The sequence below is a fragment of the Gordionus sp. m RMFG-2023 genome, chromosome 2 (assembly GCF_954871325.1).
Source record: "Gordionus sp. m RMFG-2023 chromosome 2, tfGorSpeb1-WG-v2, whole genome shotgun sequence".
In the NCBI taxonomy this organism is placed as follows: Eukaryota; Metazoa; Nematomorpha; class Gordioida; order Chordodea; family Parachordodidae; genus Gordionus; species Gordionus sp. m RMFG-2023.
The window spans coordinates 5,385,756-5,412,218 of record NC_088776.1 but is presented as its reverse complement, the minus strand read 5'-3'; the positions used below and the strand labels follow the sequence as shown (position 1 = coordinate 5,412,218).

General features: G+C 26.9%; 1 protein-coding gene across 1 annotated transcript; it reads right to left on the bottom strand.

Moving 5' to 3' along the window:
* On the bottom strand, positions 1–25,741 carry LOC135923580 (pre-mRNA-splicing factor CWC22 homolog). Its single transcript, XM_065458410.1, has 14 exons — positions 25,547–25,741; positions 25,271–25,493; positions 24,833–24,961; positions 22,559–22,694; positions 20,283–20,386; positions 19,675–19,777; positions 19,153–19,293; positions 15,672–15,805; positions 14,661–14,738; positions 12,243–12,395; positions 2,326–2,453; positions 1,972–2,073; positions 425–748; positions 1–123 (listed from the first exon to the last, which is right to left on the bottom strand). The coding sequence occupies exons 1-14, from the start codon at positions 25,705–25,707 to the stop codon at positions 21–23; spliced, it is 2,019 nt and encodes a 672-aa protein (XP_065314482.1). The 5' UTR covers positions 25,708–25,741; the 3' UTR covers positions 1–20.
* Positions 25,742–26,463: the final 722 nt, after the last annotated feature.

The window sequence follows — 26,463 nt, the reverse complement described above, 5'->3', positions numbered from 1 at the left end:
ATATATATATACATTAAAATTTATTTTCTTTTCTTAGAACTTTTAGCCTGTTTTGTGATCTTATCCTTAGAAGAAACCCTTTTCGACTTCTTGCCCCTATGCCTATCTACATCTTTCTCTTTCCTAAACAAAGAAAAAAAAAGTTATATTATATATTTAAAAAAGAATTTCAACATGTTTATTAATAAATATCAAAAAATTGAATCGCTCTGTCTGACAAAAAATTACCTAATGGAATTGATATAGCAGCCGAATTTAATATTTTAAGATTAGCTTATTCAATTTTACAAAATTTACAATTTACAATAAACATTATGTGTTAAAGAATTATTTTAATAAATATTTATAATATAAAAATTGCCTAATAAATAGAATGGAAATATTTAAATATTTTTTAAAAAATGGCAAATGTGCACTTTTATACCTTCCAACTAATTTCGGGAGTGCCGCATTATTGTCGCGGCAATGTGGCTCTGGCATATGTTTTCGAGAAGATTTTTCATCTACCCTATCGACTTTCTTCGAATTTTTATGTCGGGAAGATTTTATATTCCGACGATTGCCAGAATTTAAAATTGAGGATACTAATTGAGACTCATTCTCACTTTCAGTCGAGGATGATTGAGTGTCAGATTCCGAAGCTATTGCTTGCAAGGCGGCAGCCTCGAGGAGAGATTGTTCTTCTTTCAGCTGGTTGAGCTTCTTTTGTTCCTCCTTGAGGGAGGCTAAATGTTGTCTTAGATTTTCTCTGCCCATATATGATTTTAAAAAAAATTAATGTATCGAAATGTATACTTTGCAAGAGAGGTAAGGCATTATTTTTAAAATAATAAATGAAGGGATTGTTGGTAATTTTTGATAAACTAAGGTTTATTCTTTTAAACATTTTTTTAAATTAAACAAAAAAAAATACAAAATCAATAAAAATTAAAAACAACGATATATTTTGGTATCACTGATGGTTCGAGCCTTAGTTCTAATTCTAAACATATGCTGCAAGAGGAAAGAAAAGTTTTTATTTAATAAATAGATAGTTCAAAAAATCTTGATAATTCATAATCGTAATAATCTTGATTTTTATTGTTAGGATGATAGGAGTTAGCGTTATTAAAAAGCTTAAAGCTGCGCCGACTATTAAACGGCTCGATTTAATCAATTTTAAATTTTAGCAAAATAATATTAAGCAAACTTCTAGATTTTGTTATTAGATGCCCAAACCTTTCTGCCTTATGAACAAAATCTCTAGAGTTGCGTAATATTTTTTGCTTAAATATTGGGTAAGTCGTTTATAAAAATAGAGCCATTTAACAACACTAGCTCCAAATCAAGGTTAATTATGCTATCCCGACCTAGAGCCTACGTAAATATTCTCGAAAGTAATAAAAAATTAAAGATGTACAGAAACTAAAAACATTATATTCTTTTCAGCGATTTGCATGACCTGGCCAAACAGCGTAAGCCAGGCAACTTGTGCTAAATATTTTTCAGGCTGGGCCAGACAATTTGTGCAATATTATTCAAGGCCCATCATAATTTCCCAATTTTTATATAATTAGGCAAATTTATATATTTTTCCTTCATATAAAATTATTAGGGGCTGTGGGAAACTTGCAAAATTATTTTACGCAAAACCGTTTAAAAAATCTTCACGAACCAATCTCTAATTCCTATTATATGTAGCGTTATATTTAAAAAAAAACAAATAGATAATTCACCAATCTAATTCATGGCTCAATTTAGAGTCAATAAATTTTAATTCGTCTAAAAAAGTGTAAGGCTTAAGGATCGAAATAATCAACTCAGGCTATTTATAGTTCAAATGAATGCCTTTAATCTCCTAAGATAAAAGGGATTAAATAATGACACCAGAATGGGTTTCATCAATGGTGATTCTGAAAATGAGAGGAGAGTTATCCCCCCAAAGAAAAGCATAAAAAATAATTACATAGAAAAAAAAATAAAAAATTTTACGTGATAGGCCCGAGACCAATGGTGGTAAAAAAATTGATAGCCATAATCGTGTTTTGTGGGTCATCCGTGGGGAAGAGACCTTGAAAACTGGAATCCAATAATCTAAAAGGCATGAGAAGATTGTATAAACTATATATTTTTCTTTCTTGTAACCATAAGAACCATAGCATCTTAGCTTCTTTTTGCCGTCACTTATTCGCCCCTCTAATGTTTAATTAAAAAAAATAGAACTAACACTTCCTTCATTTTCAAAAAAAATAATATGCTGATGTCAAAAAAAGATCGGGTTAGCTATTAGGAAATCGTGATTTTTTTAAAAACAATGATGATAATAAAAATTAATAATTTTCATACGGATCAGATAATCTTTCTTTCAATTTTTCCATTCCCATAAATTCGGCCAATTCTTGAAATATACATTTTATGAGTATGCGACTGGAGGAGGTCGTGTCAGGACTCGTCAGATTAACGCATTCAAAAGCCTATCGAATAATTAATTTTTAATAAAAGCTTCTCTCGTGGAATCAAAAACCATATTAAAAAGAAAGTTCCTTTTATTTCTTCCCCAAATATACATAAAGTCGGAACATTCTCTTAAAATTTTATTTTATTTACAGTAACCGAAATCATTTCTAAAAAAAAATAATTAAATTTATAACTAATTATTTTTATTTATATTGTTTAAAATTTTGTGAAATTTATCTTAGAAGAAAGTTTTATATTATGTTATAAAATATTGCCCAAATTTTTATATTGCTTATAACTAGTGTTGTTAAAAAGTCGAGTTCATCCGACTCTGACTCAGAGTCGTTAGTCGAATATGTCGACTAACTCAAACTCAAGTCGTGAACTCGAGTTACGAATATTTTATGAACTTGAGTTGATTAGAGGACGAATATTTCAGATTTATTATTATTAATTAAGATATTTTTTGTATTTTACATTTTTTTACTTTAGACTTTTATGAGTCGTGAATACAAATTATATAATTGAGTAGACTAGAGGACGAATAGTTCTATGATTTGAGTCGTCAATTTGAGTCGACTAGAGTGCTAATATTTCAAATTAGTTATTATTATTTAAGATATTTGTTCTGTTATTTACATTTTTTTACTTTACACATCCAATTTGAGTTGTGAATACAAATTATATTTTTGAGTCGACTAGAGGACGAATAGTTCTATGAACTTGAGTCGACTTAAGGACGGAGATTTTACATTAGTTATTTATAAAACATTTTTCTTTAACTTTAGACTTCCAACTTGAGTCGTTATACGAGTTATATACTTAAGTCGAATTGAAAACTAATAGTTGTGTCGTTTTTTCGACTCAGTTGGATCCGATCCAAAATATGGGTCGTTTTTTAAAGGAAGATCTAAAGTTTGGGTTTTTTTTCCACCTCACCCATTATCCTGATCATTTTTTTCGACCAAGACTTCTAGGGTTGACTCCAATATATATAATAATAACATTTAATAGATATTAAAATTATGGGAGGGTAAGTTATTTATAGCTTCTTTTATTTATAATGCTCTGACTTACTATTATTAATGCACTGGTATTTGTCATCGTTATTTTTTAAACAGTGATTATGTACCATAAAAAAGTGACAATTGCCAAAATTATTTTGGAATTTTTTTAAAGCAAATGGGTAAAAATAGATATTGTAAACATGTTAAATTAAAATTTCAGTAAATATGTATCGTAGAAAGATGACAATTGATTTTAAAAAGTGCGAGTGGACCTGTTAAAAAATTTAAATGAGGCATTTTGATGAAATAAATAGTAAAGGTTTCTGAAAATGCCTTGGAAAAACTGGCACAATTCGCAAATAAATTGAGCGTTAAATTATATAACGAATTGTGTTCATTTACCAGTATATTCAAAGATTTAGTAGCAGAATTAAATGAAATGGACGATGATATCATTGAGGAGTTAATTGAAGAAGATGGAATATCACAATATTTGATAATAAATGTAATTGGTGTTTAATAGGCGTGTATGAAATCATTACAAGTTACAATATGCACAAAAGAGTATACATTAATTTATTTTTGACATATGAATACATTATTTTGTCATTTGCGGAGGTAATTGCGAGAGAACATTTACTAAATTTAAAAAATAGGCTGAGCTAATATAGACCAAATTAAACGCGTTTTTAATTAAAATTTAATAAAATTTATAATGCATTTAAAAAAATGTTATTGTGAAAATCTTAGAAATTTTTTTTAAAAATTCTCATTTTCCCCGGTCCAAAACATAAAAAAATTATTCGATTCATAACTTTGACGTTAATCTTCATTAAAGTTCAAAAACTCTTATTATTAAAAAAAATATATCAAAAATATTTTTTTTAAAAAGTTTATCAAAATGTTTTTACAATAATTATGGAAAGTTATTTAACAATATAAGAATGTTTTTTCACATTATGGAAATGTGTTACAACAATAACCAATCATATTATTACTGTATATGTGCAATTTTAATATATGGTTTATTTACTATTCTTTTTTTATTAAAAAATATAAATCGTTTTGAACATATCAAAAATTTATTTATAAATAAAAAAAAATTTTTTTAATAAATAAATATTGTTAATGGTGAATAAAACAAGAAAATTTTTATAACTTTTTTAAAATAGCCCAAAATTTATTTTGAAAGAGATAGATTTATTTTGGGAGAAAGAAACAGGCTAGTAATAATGCACGGTACGCGTGGACTATTTTTTTCATGTTTTTTATAAATTAACAAGCACGCCAAAATACGTCATATTTATTTTTATGTAAATAAATAAATAAAATTACGAAAGCTCTCGTTTATAAATGTTCGTTTTATAATTATTTTATTTGAATAACAGAAATAATCAAAATGGATACTCATAAATTTTAAAAGTATATTATATTTATATAGTTACAATAATGATTTAAAATTTAATTAAACAGGTTATTTCTTTTATTTCTCAATAATCTAAAGAGTTAATATTATCCTTGAAAATTAGATATTAGCCAATACTTTTATATAGCCAAATATTTTTATTAAATTAAATGTTGTCTATATTCTTTGATAGAGTAAAATATAGTGAGTCTTTAAATTAAAAATACTATGCTTTATTTGATATCATCTCTATTCAAGAATGTTTATGATATAAATATTAGCAAAAACCTAATAATGTTATATTAATTTCCAGCCCATTAAATTTTTTTTACCTTGAATATTTTAAGATGGTGCTCAGCCTAGCTTATAGCAGATCTCTAATATGAATATTTTTTTATAAAGCTTATATCATACTAGATTCTTATGGATGCGCATCAAAGCAAATTTGATCTTTTTGATTAAGACAATATAACTTCTACAAGTCAAATAAATTTAGAGGTAAAGAATATATTTACTATTGATTTGAAATGTAATTATTTAAAGTTTTAACCTAAAATTTTTATCTATATATATATATATTCTATATCTATTTAATAGGTTGGGGCTCAATTTGAATCATTTAATGATTTGCAGGAAGCTATAAATAGATATGAGAATATAATATATACAAATTACCATATAGCGACATGTACTAAACTTACCAATTTTGATCAAAAAATTATTCATACAATGCTTTATAAATACATACGTTATGTCTGCATTCATGGTGGAAGAAAATTTAAAAGTCGTGGGAAAGGAAAACGACTTACCCAAACATTGCAAAAATAGTTTATCAGTTAAGCACATAATAAAAGAAAAAAGACATATGCTTGAGGTTACAAAAATGAATTCTGGTCATAATCATGATTTGGGTATATATTTTTATCAAATGAATACCATTTTATAATTAATTTAAATTCTAATTTATTCAAACGCTTACCGAAGCAGCGTAAAATTACTGAGAATCAAGAGCTGTCATCATTAAATGTTTAGAATATGATGCCTCAATTCCTAAAATAAAATATGACCTCCAACAAAAAGGAGTTTACACAACAAATCGAAATTTATACAATATAAAAAAGAAAATATTATATCAACCAGGGGACTCTGAGCTCCTGGATGTTTTCAACTTATTAAAAAATTTCTAAAAACAATGCCCTTCAGGGGATATATCATCAAACACCCAATATGAGGCAATATTTTAATGAATTTCCAGAAATTCTCATGGTTGATGCAACCTACAAATTAAATCATTATCAAATGCCAGTCTTTACTCTCTTCGTTATTGATGGAAAAGAGCAAACAAGATTTGCTGCCATCTGGGTTGTAAAGTCTGAAAATTATTTAATAGTTATATGTGTGATTTATTTAAATAATATAATGATAATAATAATAAAATTAAAGTAATAATCGCAGATAAGGACTTCGCTGATAGACATGCTTATAGAGAAGCCTTTCCTATGGCCTCACTTGAAATATGTACATTCCATGTACAACAAACATTTATGAGAGAAATAACCGTTAAAAAGAGAAATATAAATTCTACCCAGGTAAAGGTTGTGTTAAATGTTTTGAAAAAAATGATCTACACAAAAACAGAAGTGCTTCATTGGGAAATTTATAATTCATTAATGGCCCTAAATTTTCCAGATGTGGAAATATATTTTAATAACAATTGGCATCCAATTCGACATGAGTGGTCTTATGCATGACGATGTAAAACAACTTATACAAATAATAGGACAGAGAGTATGAATAGGGTCCTCAAAGCCCTGATAAAAAAACATTCAAATTCAATAAATTTTTCCAAAAATTTGAATATATGTAGAGATACTTCAAATGAGGAAAAGAATCATAAAATAATTATCAATTTTAAAAAATTCTATATAATTAGTTATCCTCAAATTAGTTATCCTCAAATTAGTTATCCTCAAATTAGTGAAGAATACAAATATCAAAAAATATTGACTAATGCTACATTTAAAAGGATATTAGATCAGCTAAAATTATCAACATCCCATGATGAAGGAAATTCAACTTTAACAGTATTGCCCTCAAACTGTAATTGTGGATATTTAGAATCTATTTTATTACCATGTAGGCATATTTTTGAATATAGAAGATTGAATGGTATAGATCTGTTTGATCTAAACATTTAATAATGATAGCTCTTGATTCTTCAGTAATTTTTCGATGCTTCAGTAAGCGTTTGAATAAATTAGAATCTAAATTAAAAATAAAATGGTATTACATTTGATAAAAATATATACCCAAATCATGATTATGACCAGAATTCATTTTTGTAACCTCAAGCATATGTCTTTTTTATTTTATTATGTGCTTAACTGAGAAACTATTTTGGCAATTTTTTTGCAATGTTTGGGTAAGTCGTTTTCCTTTCCCAAGACTTTTAAATTTTCTTCCACCATGAATGCAGACATAACGTATGTATTAATAAATCATTGTATGAATAATTTTTTGATCAAAATTGGTAAGTTTAGTACATGTCGCTATATGGTAATTTGTATATACTATATCCTCATATCTATTTATAGCTTCCTGCAAATCATTAAATGATTCAAATTGAGCTCGAACCTATTAAATAGATATAGAATATATATATATATAGATAAAAATTTTAGGTTAAAACTTTAAATAATTACATTTCAAATCAATAGTAAATATATTCTTAAAAATATTGTTACCTCTAAATTTAATTGACTTGTAGAAGTTATATTGTCTAAATCAAAAAGATCAAATTTGCTTTGATGCGCATCCATAAGAATCTAGTATGATATAAGCTTTTTTAAAAAAAAATTCATATTAGAGATCTGCTATAAGCTAGGCTGAGCAACATCTTAAAATATTTATATGGCCTAGACAAGGTAAAAAAAAATTAATGGGCTGGAAAAAAATTAATATAACATTATTAGGTTTTTGCTAATATTTATATCATAAACATTCTTGAATAGAGATGATATCAAATAAAGCATAGTATTTTTAATTTAAAGACTCACTATATTATACTCTATCAAAGAATATTCTTATAATTTAAATAGACAACATTTAATTTAATAAAAATACTTGGCTATATAAAAGTATTGGCTAATATTTCATTTTCAAGGATAATATTAACTCTTCAGATTATTGAGAAATAAAAGAAATAACCTGTTTTATTAAATTTTAAATATAAAATCATTATTGTATAACTATATAAATACAATATACTTTTAAAATTTATGAATATCCATTTTGATTATTTCTGTTATTCAAATAAAATAATTATAAAAAGAACATTTATAAACGAGAGCTTTCGTAATTTTATTTATTTATTCACATAAAAATAAATATATGACGTATTTTGGCGTGCTTGTTAATTTATGAAAAGCATGAAAAAAATAGTGCACGCTTACCGTGCATTATCATTAGCCAAAGAAACAAGGAGAGGGATTGGTTATTATTGAAGTATGGGAGGGGGGGGGGGTTACTAATAATTTTTAATTAAAATAAAAAATACAAATCTTATTTAAGTACCATGAAAACAAATAATATATTATTAAAAAGAGGAAAAGGGAGTGTTTCGAAGAAACCAAAAATAAATTCAAATTATATTATTGAAAATAAAATTTTCAGGCATAAATTATTTTCTTGGGATAAAAAATTATCCCGATAAAAAAAAAAGGTCTACATTAAAACCAATGTTTTTCTTGACATAATAGAGCTCTGGCTTATCTAAAAAAAAGTCGGCAATATACATCACAGTATGAATAATAGGTTTTAAGCACTAACACCCCCACCCCCTTCGCGATTTTTATAATAAACATCTTGTTGGTATAAAGTGTATCGCTTCGCTATATTATATTAAATTGTTATAATGTTTGTTCACAATTCTGATAAAAGCTTTAAAAAAATATATTAAAAATTCTAGACTAAATTTAAATCAAGATCTTCCCCATTCCCAATAATTTATTCGTTCTCTAGTCGACATAAGTATATAACTCGTGTTCACGACTCAAGTTGGAAGTCTAAAGAAAAAAAAACAACAAATGTTTTATTAATTAATAATAACTAATTACAAATCTTCGTCCTCTACGACTCAAGTTCATAGAACTATTCGTCTAATCGACTCAAGTTCATAGAACTATTCGTCTAATCGACTCAAGTATTAGAGATCTGCAAAGTTAGGCCTGAACGGGCTTAGACTTAATTCTTTTTAAAATAGTCGATTTCGGGCCGGGCCAGGCCTAATATTTTCAAAAAAAAATCGTGAGGGTCGGGTCGGATCTTGGAAATTTTTTTTAACATATCTAAATGTATCAATTTTATATTGAATATTTTTTATGTAAAATAAAAATATTTGATTTTATATATTGAAACTAAACGACATATAATATATGTCTTTTATTTTGAGTAATTATAAAAATGACTTTATATATTTAAATAATTCGGGCCGGGTCTGTAAATTTTTTTAAAAAAAATTTCGGGTTCGGGCCGGGTCGGCAAAACTTTTTCAAAAAATTTCGGGTTCGGGCCGGGTCGGCAAAACTTTTTCAAAAACATTTCGGGTTCGGGCCGAGCCGGGCTGGGCTTGATAGATTAGGCCCGATGCAGATCACTATCAAGTATATTATATTTGGTATAACGACTCAAGTTGGATTTATTAATAATAACTAATTTAAAATCTTCGTCCTTTAGTATACTCAAGTTCATAGAGAACTATTCGTCCACTAATCGACGACTCAAGTTCATGGAACTATTCGTCCACTAGTCGACAACTCAAGTTCAAAGAACTATTCGTCCACTAGTCGATAACTCAAGTTCAAAGAACTATTCGTCCCCTAGTCGACAACTCAAGTTCATAAGAACTATTCGTCCACTAGTCGACGACTCAAGTTCATAAAACTATTCGTCCTCTAGTCGACGACTCAAGTTCATAGAACTATTCGTCCTCTAGTCGACTAAGTTCGTAAAACTATTCGCCCCACAACTCGAGTTCGACCCAAAACTTGACTCCAGTTTTCGGCTAAGTCGACTAGACAAAGTCGATTAACAACACTACTTATAACTAACTGGGGATGGGGAAAAACGCGTTAGGGGCAACATTTAGTTATTCATTATTACAATCATCTTAAATTTAATCTACAAATATTTCTTTCAAATTCTTAGCACAAACACAATCATTTTATGATTTGCTCATTTTGTTAAATTGTGTTAAAAAAAAATTAGTTTTAAATGATATTTTTTCCCCATGTTTTGTATGTTTGAACAATAATTTTTTTTTTATAGTAAAAAGTATAGTAGGGTAATGGTTAAATGCCGACTAATTCGGCTCAATCTACAGCAGCGTGGTGGAGAAAATCGGTTAACATTAAGGCATTTTAATGTATATTATTAGTTTGTCTCAAGTTAAAGCTGCTATATTTTTAAGAAATTAGCTAAAACTAGGTTTAGCCAATTTTTTAACAGACTAAAAATAATTACCAAACTAGAGTAAAAAGATTTATTATATTAGTATTTTTTGTCACATAATATATTATTAAAAGTATAGTTTACATATATATATAATATTTTAAGTGCAGTTTATAAACTGTCTTGCATTGAAAGAACAATTCAGGTTAAAGTCAAAAAATTAAATTCAAATTTAATTTTTTCCAAGATTACTATATAATATAGTTTATTTTAATATAAACTATACTATTAATAAAAATCTATTCACAAACAAATAAAATATAAGGGGCAACAATTTTTAGTTGGGTCGGCAAGAAGCCGTAATTGTATTTAAAGGTTTCCATCTGCATTTTTTTGTTAAAGAAATTCTTATAGTTCATACATGGTTACGAATTATACTTCCTAAAAAAGTTTGGAGGACGGTCTACGCTCTCCTTAAACATATCAATTGAATCATGCATATCATGTATCATTAGTAACCAAGAACTCGTATTAAATCTAATTAAACTAATTGAAAATTACTTAACTGATCGGCAAGAATATCAAAGGAAACATATTATCCCACATCCCGTTCCCAAAAGTATTGGGATGTAGCCATCGAGTGGCCCTTCCTTGACAATTTATTCTTGAACAACGATACAGAGCCGCTTATAAGCATCCGTTCATTGGTTATGGATAGATAGGTTATGAATGGCTATAGACCTATCTACGCAAAACAATATGATCACCGAATTTAGATAAGCAGTGGGGCTGAGGATGAAAATATCTCAATGTGGGACACAAGTTGATCAAAAATTAAGACATCCTCTTCATTGTCTTTTTAATAGATATTAATTAGTAAAATTATCCATAAAGTATCATATAGAGCTAAACATTCAAGCATTGTTTGATAGAACAATATTCTTCAATTATTAAGACTCGACCCGATTGATATACACTGATCCCATGGGACAAAGGCACTAGGATTTCAAGCGCACCGACATTTTTACCCCTTGTAGCAAGATATTAGGAATTGAGAGAAGAAGGAAAAGCCTTAAAATAATCCTACATATTCGTGAATACCACATTAATCCCAATAATCCTATCAATCTCCTATTAAACAAAAAATAGCAATGAAAAAGCCCGTTCTAGTATGATGATAAAAACTTATAATTATTCTTCTTTTTTTAAAAAATTTATTTTTATTTTTAAAATGTACTTGTTGGCTAATTTTATTTAGTATAAACAAATAATCATGTTCTAAAGTTTAAAAAAAAAGAGAATAGAAGAGAAGAGAAGAGAAGAGAAGAGAAGAGAAGAGAAGAGAAGAGAAGAGAAGAGAAGAGAAGAGAAGAGAAGAGAAGAGAAGAGAAGAGAAGAGAAGAGAAGAGAAGAGAAGAGAAGAGAAGAGAAGAGAAGAGAAGAGAAGAGAAGAGAAGAGAAGAGAAGAGAAGAGAAGAGAAGAGAAGAGAAGAGAAGAGAAGAGAAGAGAAGAGAAGAGAAGAGAAGAGAAGAGAAGAGAAGAGAAGAGAAGAGAAGAGAAGAGAAGAGAAGAGAAGAGAAGAGAAGAGAAGAGAATGATAAATAAAAAAAATATAAACTTTTGATAATTTAAAAAATCTAAAAATTTAGAATTGATTCATGCTTTAAATATAAATAAGATATAAGTTATAATAGAAAAATTAATGATGAGGAATTCAGTTAATTTTAATATTTAGGCGATTCCATAAAAAATTAAAGTTTAAATTTAAATATGCAAGATGGTGATACTCATTTTTAAAATTTTCAGTATAAACCTTAACCAAAACCGCATTTTGAAAAAAATTCAGAACCAAGATATTTTTTTTATTTAATCCGGGTTCCAAATTCCGATATTTTGCCACACAAAATTTGAAGAAAAAAAAAATTAAATTTATAATCTGACAAACCTTCCATGAGATAGCATCGGAATCGAAAAGATGGGCGAAGAATCTGGCCATATTTTTAATCTTGGCTCCCTCGAGTCTGTGAACGGTTTCATAGGATTGGAAGAAAATTTTTTGATATACTTCTTGGTACTGGGGAAGCACCTTACAAAACCTCTGTTTAAAATTTTTTTTTAATACAGTTAGATAAGGAACCAATTATATAAAATAAAAATTTTATAACCCTAGACTGATAATTATTGTATTAAGCCAGAATATGGGAAGATAACAGTTAATAATAAAACTAAACTTTAAAAACGCATTTTGCACAGTAAAGAGGGATCATTTTGTCCCTGCTTTTTGTGAATTATTCCTGGAATTAACTAATCATATTTACGATAGCTATTCAAATATTTATATTTTTTTTAAATAAAATAATCTTACCCAGCCTTTTTGCGTAGGGATCCAAAGTGGAATCATAAAAATCAAATAAAAGTATGAACTATCTTACAATTTATGGTGTAGCAGGGGATCCCTCAGAAATCTAATCCATCCCCAAAATAATCGAAAATATGTTCTTGAACCACATCTCATCCTACCTCAATTTCCCTCTTCCTATTAATTCTAAGAATACTAATATCTAACTCATTTGAGTACCTTGTTCAATTTCAAATAGCTTTCAACAGCCGTTCCTGCTTATCAAGCCTTTCTGCTCCTCATAAAATATGAAGATCTTTTAGCTTCCCACAAACTGAAAATGAAAAACCTATGATATCCCTTATTAATTTAAAATAATCCAATCTCGCATGTCTTCAATTCTCCTTGCCATGCAAATCCGATAGGATAAGCATCTACTCTGACCAACCATTATTGTAAGTCACATGACATTTCCCTTCCCGCGAATCTTAAATCTGATATCGTCTTGAAGATGTGAACTTTACACTTTCCTTGGACGATTAGGGCAAAAACATTCTTCCATCTTAATTAGGTCATCATATATCTAAGAATAACGATTGATTCATTTAAAACGGTGAAGGTTGACAAAGAAAGGAGGTTAGATTTCTGTCTATAGATCTTTTATTGACATTCCACCCAACGTCAAGAATTCGATCGCATTGTAGCCCTGGAGATTCTAGGCGTCTTAAATCATTACGTATATACAGTCACTGGACTGTATAAGATCTTTGCCCTCTACTATGGCTCAATTCTTCATACACGTTGAACCGCCGTGAGCTATTCAACTCGTCTACCTGAAAACAGTCCTAGCAGACGATGCTCTCGTGAGTTCTCTCCCCCCCCCCTTCTCAAGGACTACCAATCTGTTTTATGTCTAGCTACAGAACAAACATAGCTGATCGCGCTCACCGGGAATGGATAAAGGTTAGTATGCAATGACATAGGACTGTTAGATATAAATGTAATTGGAGAATCCTTAGGCCAAACCTCGACACATATACTTATAGCGGAGATCACGAAGATACAATGGTTAATCAAGACTTTTTCGATATTATCCTGCAGTCGTTTCCAAGAACCCCCCCCCCCAGTTATGTTTTAATTAATAATGATAGTATACAAGGAAAAATAAAGATGGGTATGGATAGCTGGAGTTGACCAGCCAAAATACCATTGGGGGGGGGGGGGGGTCAAAGTATAAAATGACCTAGATTACCATCCAATTAAATATTTACTAATACAGCATTATCAATAATGATTTTAACAACATTTTTAATTTTTTTTATAATGTGGTGGTCCATTTAACCCCTTTTTAAAGTTCAAAATCCTTACAAAAAAAATAATGAGTTTCTCTGAATTTTATAAAAATTTATTTTATGCATGTCACTAAGACCAATTTATATATATAAGTTTTCGCTTTTAAGATAAAAATTGATAACTAAAATACAACAATATTTTTTTTTCAATTTTAAAAATTCAGCAAAAATATATTTATAGAATCTTTATAATTATAAAAAATATCATAATAAATAATAATTTAACAATCAATTACATATGATATCTATTGACTAAAAAAGAGCAATTTTTTTTTGCTTTTATCAATTTTCCCTATGAAAGGGATTGGCACTCAATTTTTTATAAAGATAGAAAATAGTTGTAGTGGCGTTTGCTTAAAATAGGAACTCGGTACTTTTTACAAGAATTTTATATTTTAAAATGAGATTGAATAAATAGTCACATTAAAAAAAATGAAAAGTAAAAAATATTTTTCCATCAGTGTAAAAATAAGTTATTTTTCAAAGTTGACCCATTCCTCAAAATAAAAGAGCTTGGGATGCTAAAATTTGAACCTTAATTTAGTTATGTTCACTTTAGTGTGTATAAAAAATTTCATTAAATCATAATGGGTCGGAGAATCGTGAAGGAATGACCCATTTGGAGAATACGAAAACATTACTATACATTTTTAAAAAAAATTTAATTTTTTACTTCAGCCAGGAGTCCAAAAAACTTTTTATAAGTTCTCTCTTGTGCACAACAATCCAATATCATTGCTGCCAATTCTTCCTGCAAATATAACAATGGTGATTAATCTGTAATGATTAAAAATGATTTAGTAATAACAGATTTGTTTTATTAGCACATCATAAAATTTCGTGACATTTTTTAAATTATTTGGGAAGTATTTTTGAGTTGGGCAGTGTTTGATAAGGAAGATAAAAGGGGAAATCTGTGATATATTTGCTAAAAAGAAAAAAATAAATAAATAGCTATTTCATTTTGAGAAGTCATCTTATCTTACATGAATTACGAGAGCTAGTGATGTTAAACCGCTCGTTTTAAAAAGGCTAACCCAATATTTTAGCCAAAAATTATTACGCAAGTCGAAAGATTTTGCTTCTAGGTGGCAAAAGGTCGTGGGCATCTATTAACGAAACTCGAAGTTTATATTATTTTGGCTAAAATCTGAATTTAAAATAGGCTAAATCGAGCCATTTAACAACACTAATCATCAGAGTTGTTAAAGGATCTAGATAAAAATGTGGTATCTGTATCTAGATAGATTTTTGAATAAAATATCGGTATCTAGATATTATTTTAGACGATGTATCTGTATCTAGATCCATTTAAAAAGTATCTTTTAACAACTCTGCTAATCATAGCTAAGCTACGACAATGAGTCTCAGCAAGCAAATGATTATGGTCGAGAACTTCGATATAGTGAATGTTCATTATAATGATCATATTAAGCTCACACCCAGCACCATTTAAAATATTTTTAAAAAAAAATTTAGAAGCGAGTTAGTTCACTGTAGGAAAGGTTTATTGCATATATCACTACATACTATATATTTTATCTTCGAAAAGCTTTATAAAAACAAATATTTTAAAATTTATTTATTAAATATACGATTTCCAACTTCCATAACATATATTTAATTATGTCAAAATTATTAACAAAAAATATATAAGAAAATTTGTATAAAAGTATAAGGAAACCTCTAGTCCCGGCCTTATTTCCATTTTCATTAATTTGTGTGCACATTCATCGTGCGAAAGTGACGAATGAATTGTTAGATAAATGGTACGACGAAACGCTACCAAATTTGTCTCCGTATTGTCCACGATCACTTCTAAAAATAATTTTAATAAAAAATAAATTCAAAAAATAATAATATTATTTTTAAAAAATACATTGAGAAGTTAACGAGCTTTTCTAATTATAAGGGCTTTTAACATCTATTTTTTTAAATTATTTTTTTTAATTGGGGAATAAAATCAGTTGAATTATTAATTTTCGAACCAAACCTAAATCCGGAGAAGAAAACCGGGTTTTTAAAAAAAATTTTTTAACGCGAACCGAAACTGTACCCCGTTTATAAAATTTTTCAAAACCCCGAGCCGAACCCGGGAATTTTATTTGAACCTGGGTGTTCAACCAGGTTGAATGCATTGTTTAAAATCATCAGTTGTTAAGGAGAGGCGCTCCCACCGCTCCTTTAAATTTAATGTATAAATTAAATTATTTTATAAATATTAATAATATTTGTTAATTAAAATTCAATAAAAATGAAATTTTATTTTATTTAAATTTATACATTTTTAAATGTTTAGCCGAGTTTTATACTGATTATTCATCTAACCATTTTAAATATAAACATCAAGTTTTTCCTTTTTATATTGAAAATTTTTGGAAAATCATGTAAGTCATATTAATATTCATTTTATAGAAATATAACAAAAAATAGAGATATTATGGATTTAGAGATCATAACTGAAGAAATCGAATTTCCATCATACAAAAAATATTTTAAATTTCTAAAAAGATGTTAATCCAAATGATCTAACAAAAGGGCAAAATGCCTTTTGTGTTTAAATAAAACTATTTAATTTTCAAAAGTGAGCATCTTCAATCTAAAAAAGTATCTTAAAGTAAAAAATCTTTCTTTTAAATACAAAATGATTTGAAAGATTTTTTTGGATTCCATGAAATTGATCATCAGGAAGAAAATTATATTGGGCAAATATTTTTTAAATAATGATACCGAAATTACTATTTTTGAGAAATTCCCTTAATTAAAAGATATCTTTATAAAATACAGTACCTTGTTCCCTCTAGTGCTCCTTAGGAGCGCCTATTAGTATTGCAAAAAAAGTTTTAGGGGAGAGGCGTGGATGTTTGTTAGATTCTAATTTAGAAAATTTATTACTTTTAAATGCTTAATAAAAGGTTATAAATATTTTGATAGATCATTTAATATAAATAATGTTTCGTATACCTTCTAAAAAAAATGAAAATCAAAGAAGCGGTTATGGAGTGGCACTTCGTTACTTAAAGGGGGAGCTAGCTCCTTTTAAAAATGTAGTAGCGAAAGCGGGAGCTAGCTCCTCTTGAGAAGGTAGGAGCGGGAGCGGGCTACTTTTAAAAAAGGAGCGTTTACAACTCTGAAAATCATATATTAAGTGAAATTTTATAATGTTTTCAAATTTCCAATAAAGTGTTGTGCTAATTAATTTTAAACAACTTGATTCATTTACGCCATTTTTAAAATTTATTCTCAAAGATTCCTATTGGAGTGTTAATAAATTGTAAACAATTAAATTCATATACGCCATTTATTTTTAGGAAAATGAAATTAAGTGAACAAGTCAAGTAAAATTAAAATATTGGATATTGTTAATTTAAAGAATCCTCAAAATCTAACTTAAAAATTGTTGAACAAAGATGTGAGGCAGTTTTTGTAAACTTTTGTTTTTAACTATATTTTGCCTATAAAATAAAATTAAAAAATGTATTTTTTATACCAAATTTGTGTCTAGTTTTTTAATTATGATTTAAATATAAATGTTTTTTTTACCAATTCAAAAATTCTTAAAACTGAGCTAAACACGGAACCAAACCCGGTTTTGAAAATATTTCCCTGAACCGAACCCACCTATTTATTTTTTACCTTAAACCTAACCTGGGCAAAAATTTTTGCCGTGTTTGCATCCCTGAGTTAAACAATAGGGAATAAAAAAAAAGTATTCCGTTCTAAGTTTCAGATCCTGACAAAATATCTAATCTTTATTTTAATATATAAATTTTATTCAATACTATCTATTAGCTATAAATATGCCAATTAGGTTCAATTTACAGGTGCATGCCGAAGAAAACCAGTTTGGTATTGAGACACAAATAATCTATTTCAACTCTCTTCAAAGTTGAGCTTTATTAGGCTGAGGTGATAGTGTTGGCTAGAAGAAAAGATTTAAGCGTATTTAGCCATGGAAACAAAGCAAATACCCTCTCGATTATAACACTAAAAAATATAAATCGGTTATTAGCATTTAAGAGCATCAACCCTCTATTGTGTATCTCAAAAAAATATAAGTAATCAAAACTTATATTTTCCTAATCTTTATATACTTACACTATGAACAAAAAAATTATAAATTTATGATGTCTCTTTTGATTTTTATATTTACATAAATGATATCGTAAGAATCATTATATTATAGTCGTCGAAATATCATGTAGTGTTTTAGATCATTTTTAAAAAAAATGCTAAATAATTTTGAAATAGTTCCACTAGAGGAACAAACCATAGAATTATAATTTATTTGGAATTTATTTATCAGCTTTAGCAGTTGGGTGGGAAAGCAATATTGACTTTTTGTGAACGACAGGATATATTTTGACCTCCTATCGGCTTTATAGCTTAAGGAATAGGTAAAAAAAAATTTATAAAAAGCAAATTAAAGCTATTTTTTCAGTTTTTATCGATTTTTCCTAAGATGTCGCATTACCATCTCAATTTTTTTTATATAAAGTAATGTATTTTCTAAATTTTATGAACATCAGTGGCTAATTTTTCTTTATGAGTACATGCTATAATCATAAAATGCCCAAAAAATTTATAAAATAATTTTTTTTTCAATTTATTTTTCTAAATTTAAAAAGTAAACTGTCGGCTCCTGCAAGGGCACAGAGGTGAGCAAGTCCCCCGACAATTTTGGCGAGCATCCTTAAAAAAATTTATAAGGTGGATATTTTTTTTTGCAAATTTTAGATAAAAATTACCTTTTTTAAAGATTTTTGAGTCATTTTAGATATAATTACCCTTTTTTTATTTTTGGGAAATTTTAAAAAATGATCCCTCTCTAGTTTAAAAAGCTAAAGACGCGAGTGATACTAACCTATCTATAGGAGTAAGGGAGAGAAGACAATAGCTGTTTGTATATGATAGAATACTCCTGGTAAACTAGCTTACAAATAAAATCTATTTTGGAAAAATGTATAATATCTATAATTGCTTAGTTTATATTAATTTTAACCTTATTATTTGCAAAAAAAAGAAGCTATAGCAAGGAAGATTTTTAGTGTATGAATTTTTTTTTGCATAATAACAATTTGTCAAAATATATAAACTAATCAGCTGACGATATTTGATATTCCCCTCCCCCATATATTTTTATCCCAAATCCAAGTTAAATTTACTTTCTTTTTCTTCAGTTCCTGAACCGTCCTCATCTCCGGAGGTCCCGCTATCTTCGTCATTTGAACCGGGTAAAATTTCTTTTTTAATTTCTTCATATTTATTTTCAGCCGTTTCAAAATTTTTGTCGAATTTGAAGACATCTTTTTGTGTTAAAGAAAATAATAAGGATGTTTATTTTATTGAATTTATATATTACGTAAATATTATGATGCTAATGTTTTAAAACATAAGTGTTATAAAGCGGCTCGTTTTGAGCCGATTTTTTAAAACGGCTAACTCAATATTGTAGCCAGAATAATATTTCCTAAGCCTCGAGATTTCGATAATATATGTCTAGACCTTTGTTCCTTCTATGAGCAAAATCTTCAGGCTTGCGTAATATTTTTCTGGAGGAAATATTGAGTTAGCCGGTTTTAAAAATCGGCTCAAAACGAGTCGTTTAACAACACTACCGCCAAGCTTATATAAATTATATTTATTTTTTTGTATGGTTATAGCAAAAGAAGGATATTCACTCTTACTCAACAAATCTTGGGTGTCGATATCTTCGTCCAGAGTTACCATGTGGGTAAATTGGTCTTCCTCTTCAATCAAATTCAATTCTTCTAGCATAGAGGGATAATCCTTGGTTCAAATAAATCACATGTAATAATATCCTCATTATTTATGATTCATTTTTGTTATTTTAATAGCTAAATACGAAGAAATTCGAAGATTAATAAAGTAGTATATTAATTTTAAAATATTATTAAACACTCTAAAACGTATAACAAACGCAAGAGAACAAAAGTAAAAGAACATATGATTTTCGTTTTTTTTTTATTATAATGGCCATTTAAAGTAGAGGTCGGCGCGTACCCTTAAATTTTTTGCCTGGCCCGGCTCGTAAAATAATTCTGTATAAGTTGTCCAGCGACCTCTAATTGAAAATACTAAGAACATTAATATATTTATTAATTTTTCTAATTTGCGCTCCAACCAAAAAAAATGTAAATAAATTAAATAAATAAATGATTTTTTAAAAAAAATATTTCCATGTACTCTATATAACAGGCACTATTTTTAATAATAAAAATAACAAAAATAATGCAATCTCTCATTTTGGCGAATTATTGAACATTTTATGTACCTTAAAATTGTCTTTATAAATCTGGAAATAGGTGTCGATTAATGTTTGGGTTCTATCTGCTATAAGACTTTCGTGCAAAATTGTCCGAAGCTGATCACTTATAACTTCAAAATTTAATATAAAATAAAATATAATAAAGTAACTAGTTTTTTAGAACTTTTAGCCTTTTTAAATAACAGATACAATACAACACTTTAGGCTCAAATTAAAACAACGTAAAAGAAGTTCAAATTTAATAATTAAATAAATGCAAAATAAGTAATTTGATTGAGATCATAGATGAATCGATACTAAAGCAACCACTTTTAATTATTACTGATAATACCATACTAACGATAATCGGGACAATTTATATTATTTAAAATAATATTATTTATATCAAATACAAATCCAAAATTATATTTAATCATTTATTTTATCAATTCTTTTCTAGTGTATTCTGAAAATTCACTTTTTTTGGCCTGAGCAAGAGCCCCACAAGTCAAAGGCCGTGCTAAAAAAAATTAAAAAAATTGAAGGCTTAGAAAATATTTAAAAAACCTAAAATTATATAATAGAAAAATATTGTTTTCTCTTCTTTTATTAAAGTTATTATTTATTTTCTTGCATTTCATATCATAGTAAAGAAATTAAATAAAACATTATAAAGGTAAGAATGTAAATAATCAATATTAAATATATATATAAGGAAAAGTACACAACCTAAAATTAGTAAAGGGTCCAGGCCGGACCTGACTTTTTGTAAAATTCTAACTGGTCGGGTCAGGAAATCAGTTAAAAAATTATTGGTAAAGGTGTTGCAAGAGAATATCAAAGCATTATTTAATAAGAGAAGAAATGACAAGGGTAATCATGAGCACATTGCTGTAATATTAAGATAAATACATTTAAACAAAAAATGTCTTATTCAAATGAGAAGAATTATTACTATATAACTTAACTTCATATATTATAGACTATGTAAATGAGGATATTTCGAAGATTAAAATTTTAAAAGGAAAGATACATATATATATTTGAGATTTTGTGTATAATTCACTTTTCAATTTTTTGGAAAGGATTCTTTTTTAATTTTTTTAATTTTAATTTTTCAATTTATTGTAAATTTTTACTTATTTTTAATTTTTAAATCTTAATATTTTATAATTATGTTGGATCATGCAATAAAGCGATATTAAAATTATTCATTCATATTCTTAGCAATGCAACCTTATATTTATAGATAACAGGGTCTTTCAAAATCTAGTTTATTACTGCTTGCCAACAGTTCTTATATTATCTTCTATTTCAATCTATTCTCTAATCTTTACCACAATTTTGTTTTATACACACATGAGGTTAATAAAAATCAAGGCCTCCAGTTTAGTGAGACGTATAGATGGTTAATCAGCTAATCCTAAGCTGATTTTTTTGGCAAGGCTAAAGCCTGAGCGGATTTATTTTGTAAAGGATAAGCTCAAGCCGATTTTGACCGACTAAGACTAAACCTAAGCAGAGTTTGATTGGTTAATACTAAGCTTAATCCGATTTTGATTGAATAAGGTTACCTGATTTTGATTGGCTAAAGTTGAGCTTTAGCTGATTTTCATTGGCTAACACTCTGCTTTACTATAAATTTAATAATAATTTAAATAAGAAGGGTGGCATTGTCATATTCATCATTTTAACCAATTTTTTTAATGAAATTTGGCAAAAATAAATATTTTAATTCAATACAATTTTCGTTTTTCAATGGAAATAGTTAACTGAATATTTTACATCTGAAATTCCAGGATCTTTTCCCGGACAAGAATCTTCTCTGGCCAAATTTGGCTGGTAAATATATTAAAGAATTTTATATTTAAAAATGAAGATTTATAAATAAAAAAAAATTATTTGGTATTCTTGTTTAAATTTAATGCAAAATTTAAAAAAAAACAAGGTATTTACAGTTAAAATTATCTCTAGATAAATAAAAAAATTAGATTCTGTCAATTTTTTATAAGATTTGGTACCAGAACTGATAAGGTAAAGATCCAATACTGGTAAAGAATTGTAATTGGTACATCTCTAACACATTATTAAATAACAATTTGAAAAAAAATATAAATAAAATTGTTTTTTTCTATAAAAAATATTTATACAACCATAGTATCAGTCAGTGATATGAGCATAAATTTAAGGTATCCTTTAAGTATCAATATATCTATGATTAAAATTCTTGCTACCCTTAGTTCATAAAATAAAATGATATATTTATAGTTTTCAATAGCAAAGTGCATTGTGTTTTAAATTACGTCTAAGTCCTTGAGGTGCTATATCTTTCATCTTGAGACCACATTCTTTTAAAAAAGCTATCGCAACTTCTATGGAGTCATCAGTGGGATTCTCCAATAATATGGTAAGTATATCCAAAGCCAATATTTCATGAGCCTATAAACAATATTTTTTTTATATATTAACATTTTATATAGTTTCATAATTGATATTTTTATTATTATAGAATTATTAAAATTTGTGAAATAAGATCTATGATTTATAAAGAATAAGAATGATTCCATGTTTAATCGCCTAGTGTTATAGGAGAACCCTTTTTAAAATGAATGAAATTTGGTATGAGTTATATATGATCTAAAATTATCTAAACTAAATAATAAAAGAATAGTTTAACAGATACGTTTTAAAGTCCAAAAGGAAAATATCTTGATCTTTCTCAAATTATTTGATAAATATTTATTCTACTTAGATATTAAGTTGTAGCCCTTAAAATTTTCTATAAGAATTTTTAAAAAGAATACAAGAAATCTTCATTGAAATGATTTCCAATAAAATAAAACGATCAAATTTTAGAGAAGGAAATAGATGAAACTTACAAGTGTTCATTATTATATAAGTTTTTAATTTTTTTTTTAATTTACTCAAATAAATAGATAGCATATTTTATATAAATATTAATAATTGTTTATAAAATTCATATTTTTATTTAACAAAATTTAAAAAACGTGTAGTCTCCATTCTTTTTTTTTTACTTTAAATATATAACAGGATTGTAAGCACATCACCCTTTTCGCTAAATGAAATAGAAAAGCTACGCTTAGATTCTCTCAAATCCCATAGAGAAAAGTCCATCCACAAATTTATGGGCAAGCTGCAGTTACCTCTGTGTGCAAAGATTAAAGCCCCTTACTTAAGCTCCTAAAGGAGAATAAGTAGAAACAACTCCATAAAATTAAATTTTGATTTATCACAGTGAGTCAAACCAAGCCAAGCCTTGAAAATTAAACCAATCTAATTTGTTAATTTTTGAACCTGAACTACTTTTATTCAAAAAATTAAAAGCATCGTTAAAGATAGGTTTATGTCTTTTAAATGTTCTATAAATTATAACTATTTATTATATTGTATAAATTTAAAAAATACGTTTGTTTCATTTATTTTATTGTCATCTCCAATTTAGCATATTAAGCTCAACCTGAATTTTACTAATTATTTAACTTATATTATAAAATATATAGCAAACAAATAAAAAAGCATACTTAGAAAAACTAATTTATTTTTACTTTCATCAGATGAAAAAATTAACAACTAAAATCATCTTCTATAAATTTAGGATGTAATTGAGGCAATTACTTCCTTATGTTCAAGTTAAAATAATTATGATGAGAGGATTTTCATCACAAATGAAGAAAATTTTAAAAATGAAAATATAGTATTAACACAGAATAAAGGCATGGATAGCATGCATATGCCACATAATATAATTTGAAGGGTCACTCCTTCATCTCAAGCAAATTTAAACCAGATGCCTTTGTATTTATTTTTTTACTAATGTAAAATTTGGACTAAGGAAAAATATATACTATATTACATACTATTTATAATAGATAGAACAATAAAAAAAACTCTAAAGGCATTAAATAAATTAATAAAGATATTTTTTTACATTTTGAGAAAGAAAAAAAAGGATAACTTCACTTATACCTATTAGAAGCAATAGCAATGTCTATCACATCTATATAGATTTCAATAGAAAGAGAATTATAGAGATATATTCTATTATTATAGAAGACAAATTATTTATAAAACTATTTTTCAAATAATTAATAAACCTTTCATTAGAGGTTTTTAAACCTGAACTTTTATAAAATTTTGGTTCCTAACCTGAACTGAATTTAAGATTTATAATCTTTCCTCTTAGTTACTGTTCTAATCCTATATATAAAAGGTTCAATGCACTGAATAAATTTTTCCATTGTCAACAAATATAACCTTTTTAAGGAAATTTTGTTTTGTTTTAAAACAAATTACATTTTGCTAAAAATTTTCTTAAAGAGAATTTTTACTACAAATGATATTGTGACTAGCATAAATATTTATAAAATAATTTGTGATTTAAAAATTAAGACAGTAAATTTTTGGACTTAAAAAGGCAATACTAAATTTGTTTGAGATATCATTTGAAATATAGTTTAATATAGGAATGTTTCAAAAATCTTGTTTTGGGGTGGTTTATTATAAAAAGATTATATTTTTTTCTTATTTATTAAATTATATAATAGTCTAAAAATTACCACTCTCTGATTAATCAAATGGGCTATAAACTTAATTGAGGAAAGAGATACATCTTTATCGTTTCGTTTAAAAGCTTTTCGAAAGAGAATAACTAATCTTTTGACAAGTAATTCACCAATCTGTGGAAACTATATATGGGATAATTATTTAATATATTTTTTTAATGTTTAAAAAACAACATTAAATTAACATTATCTATCTCATACTGGATAATATATTAAAAAGATTATAAATATATCATTATAAATAAGGATAATTATAAAAATTATGAGGAGAAAAGAGCCATTATTAAATTAATATAACACTAAATAATAACCTCAAAGATAGAAAAATACAATTAATTTTAATTACTACATTCAAAATAGTTTCTTAAATATAAAATGGGAAGCTATATAATAATTGATAAATGAATATTGGGATAAAAATAAAATTTATACCTTCGAATTAATTATGGCTAAAAGGCATGCATATACGTTTGTAAAGACGGTTGAGAGTACCTGTGATCTCATTAAAGATTGTACCATAATACCACGTCCACGGATTAGATTATATTCAAGAAGATTCAAGGCAATATCTTCAACATTTGAGACATTTACTTTGTTAATCAATCCATTAATTTTTTTCTTTAAATTCATCCAATACATTCTCTGATAAGCCAAGCTAATATTAAAAAAAAAAAAGAAGAGTTTAAAAATTAAAATCAAACAGCATACGTAGATTTATCAGTAATTTGACTTTGTAACAGTTTCAATTTAGAAGGTGGCATATATGTTGAGGATTTATTAGACAAAACTCTTTCTATTAATTCCTCGGGAGTTATATCATCGTCCTTAAGGGACTGTTTTTTATAAGATTTAGGAATAATTTTAGTCATGGTTTATGTTTTGATTAAAATTTAATATACTAGTTTTTGCATAAATCAAAAACTGACATTATGTCATGAGATATATTAATTTTATGACAGATGATATATCTTAATGTAAATCTCATTTTCATCTTTCAAATTAATTTTTTTAACGCTTAAGATAATATTTTTAGAATTTTGCGTTAAATTTGAATAATTAATTAACAAATTGTTTTTCTTTAATCGATATCTAAAATGGCCGATCTATGAATTGTAAAATTATTAATCATTTAACCCTATAAATGTATAATCTACTAACATCATGAAAATATACATTAAATATAGAAATCATTTAATAAATATCCCCACCCTTCCCTTGATATTTTGAAAAAAAAACTAAATCAATTTAAATTATTTAATGTAATTGTGGCCCGGATAAAATACTTAATATGCCCGCACTATATAATTATCTTGATATCTCGGGCAACAATTGATAATTTAATTTTTAATCAACGTGTTGAGAAATATTGAGCACTTATTGGTTAAATTATATTTATGTTTTAAAATTATTTTTTAAACTGTTCACAATTCAAAATAATTTCGCCAGATACCTTATATAATTTTCCAATGCTTTCTTCTTTTATTTTCCCTTTCAACCTTCCTAACACGGCATTAGACTTTCATTCTTAGATAAAATTTAATTCCAACCAATTATGGCTGTCTTCCAGGCATTGGTAATTTCACTTTAAAGTTGGATCAAAAATATAAAAATGAAAAGGTCCACTA